The sequence below is a fragment of the Vollenhovia emeryi genome, unplaced genomic scaffold (genome assembly GCF_000949405.1).
Source record: "Vollenhovia emeryi isolate VEMERY1.0 unplaced genomic scaffold, V.emery_V1.0 DF947488.1, whole genome shotgun sequence".
NCBI classification, from domain to species: Eukaryota; Metazoa; Arthropoda; class Insecta; order Hymenoptera; family Formicidae; genus Vollenhovia; species Vollenhovia emeryi.
In genome coordinates this window covers 1-1,665 of record NW_011958878.1, presented here as the reverse complement: position 1 = coordinate 1,665, position 1,665 = coordinate 1, and the positions used below count along the sequence as shown (strand labels likewise).

The 1,665-nt window shown below is 41.7% G+C and overlaps 1 protein-coding gene across 1 annotated transcript; it reads left to right on the top strand.

Moving 5' to 3' along the window:
• The first annotated feature begins 17 nt into the window (after window positions 1-17).
• Window positions 18-1,223, top strand: LOC105558119. The gene is made up of 2 exons (XM_012005645.1): window positions 18-145; window positions 228-1,223. Exons 1-2 carry the CDS (start codon window positions 63-65, stop codon window positions 487-489), a joined length of 345 nt encoding a protein of 114 aa, XP_011861035.1. The 5' UTR covers window positions 18-62; the 3' UTR covers window positions 490-1,223.
• The last annotated feature ends 442 nt before the right edge of the window (window positions 1,224-1,665 follow it).

Genomic DNA, 1,665 nt, shown 5'->3' with positions numbered 1-1,665 from the left:
ATTGCATACATTTTTTCCACATTTAATTGTATTTTTCAAACAGTTTTAGCAATCGGCGTTACATGCCGTATGTTCCTCGAAGCAGTTATACGCCATCCGTTCCTCAAGATGAAACTGCATCGTGCAAGAAACTGTGTGGTGACGTGTAAGTACCATAAAGCTACTGCATATTTACACACATTTTTACACATATAATTGTATTTATTTTACTTTATATATTCTTTCAGTTCTGATGAACCTCATAACCCACCGCGTATCATGTGCAGGAGGTTACCGCTGACATCTGCAGCATTCAAATATATAGATATTGGGATCAGAGTAGTACCTCGTACATCCTACGTAGAAATAATTCTCGGCGATAATCAAGGACATCAGATGGAGTTAGATCAATCAATTTGGAAAGAATACAGAAAAAATCCATCAAAAATAGACCAGCTGCTAAAGGCAACAGAGCGGCATCATCATCAGCGGTACAGCTTAATCATTTAGCTCTAGAACTAGTTAGAACGCGCCACGGAAATATTGTAAAAGTAACATCAAATAATACTTCTATGTACATGAAACCATCAACCATATCATTTTTATTTGAACTGGAACACTGTGTAGATCGCATATATTTTGAACTGTGTGATGATCTAGAAACAGTACATGAAATCTTCGAAGAACTCGTTGTGCGTTTACAAGATATATGGATGAGTGGCGAAAAAAAATGTGATACACCGAACGATGCAGTTAGAATCCTACACGACATGTACTATAAAAATTCAATCGAAAATTGCGAATTTATTTCGATCATAAAGTGCGAATTAATGGCTTATGCCGTAAAAGAAATTCTTGCCGAAGCCAAAAGTCGGGGTGATGTATTTTGATAAATTGAGATAACAAAATGAGATTAAAAATTTTTTAATGACATACATTTTCTTCCAATCCATTCTATCTTCCCTTCCCAAGTAGTTAATAAGAAGAAGAGCGACAACGTAGGGCTATATGCGAGGGACAGGATGCGAATAGGGAGAGAGAGAGAGAGAGAGAGAAGGAAATATGAGCGGGGAAAAAATAGACATCGTTTCGATACATAATATATTTATTTTGCTTACATCAGCAATTGAATACACTTCTTAATACATGTTGTTACATATTTTTATGGTTAGACCACCAATTGTAAAGTTGGACAGAGGCGAAAAGGAAGACGGTGGTGGACAGTGAAGGAAGGTGGAAGAGAAAAAGGCAGAAGGGAGAAAGCAGGAGAGGAGAAGAGCGAAGGGAGGTGAGAGAGGCGGAGAGAAGAGCGCAGAAGGAGGAGGAGAGAAGAAGGTGGGACGTGGGCAGAGCACGAGGAAGAGCGGAGGGGAGAGAGAGGGACGAGCGGAGGAGAAAGGAGAAAAGGAGATATCAGAGGCGGCAGAGGGAAGGAGATGAGCAGGGAGAAAGAAGAGGCGGCGAGAGGAAGAGAGAGAGGAGAGGAGGAGGCGCGAAACAGATGGAAAGAGGAGCGGGAAGATGAGGTAATGTGGCAGCTGAGGACTCTGACGAGAGAGGTGAGAAGAATAAGAGAAGTGATGGAGAGGAGAGAGGAGAGAGAGAGGAGAGAGGAACAACGGAGAATGGAGAGGTGGACAAGGGAAGAGAAGGACAAGGAACAGAGGGAGGGAGAGAAGGAGGCGG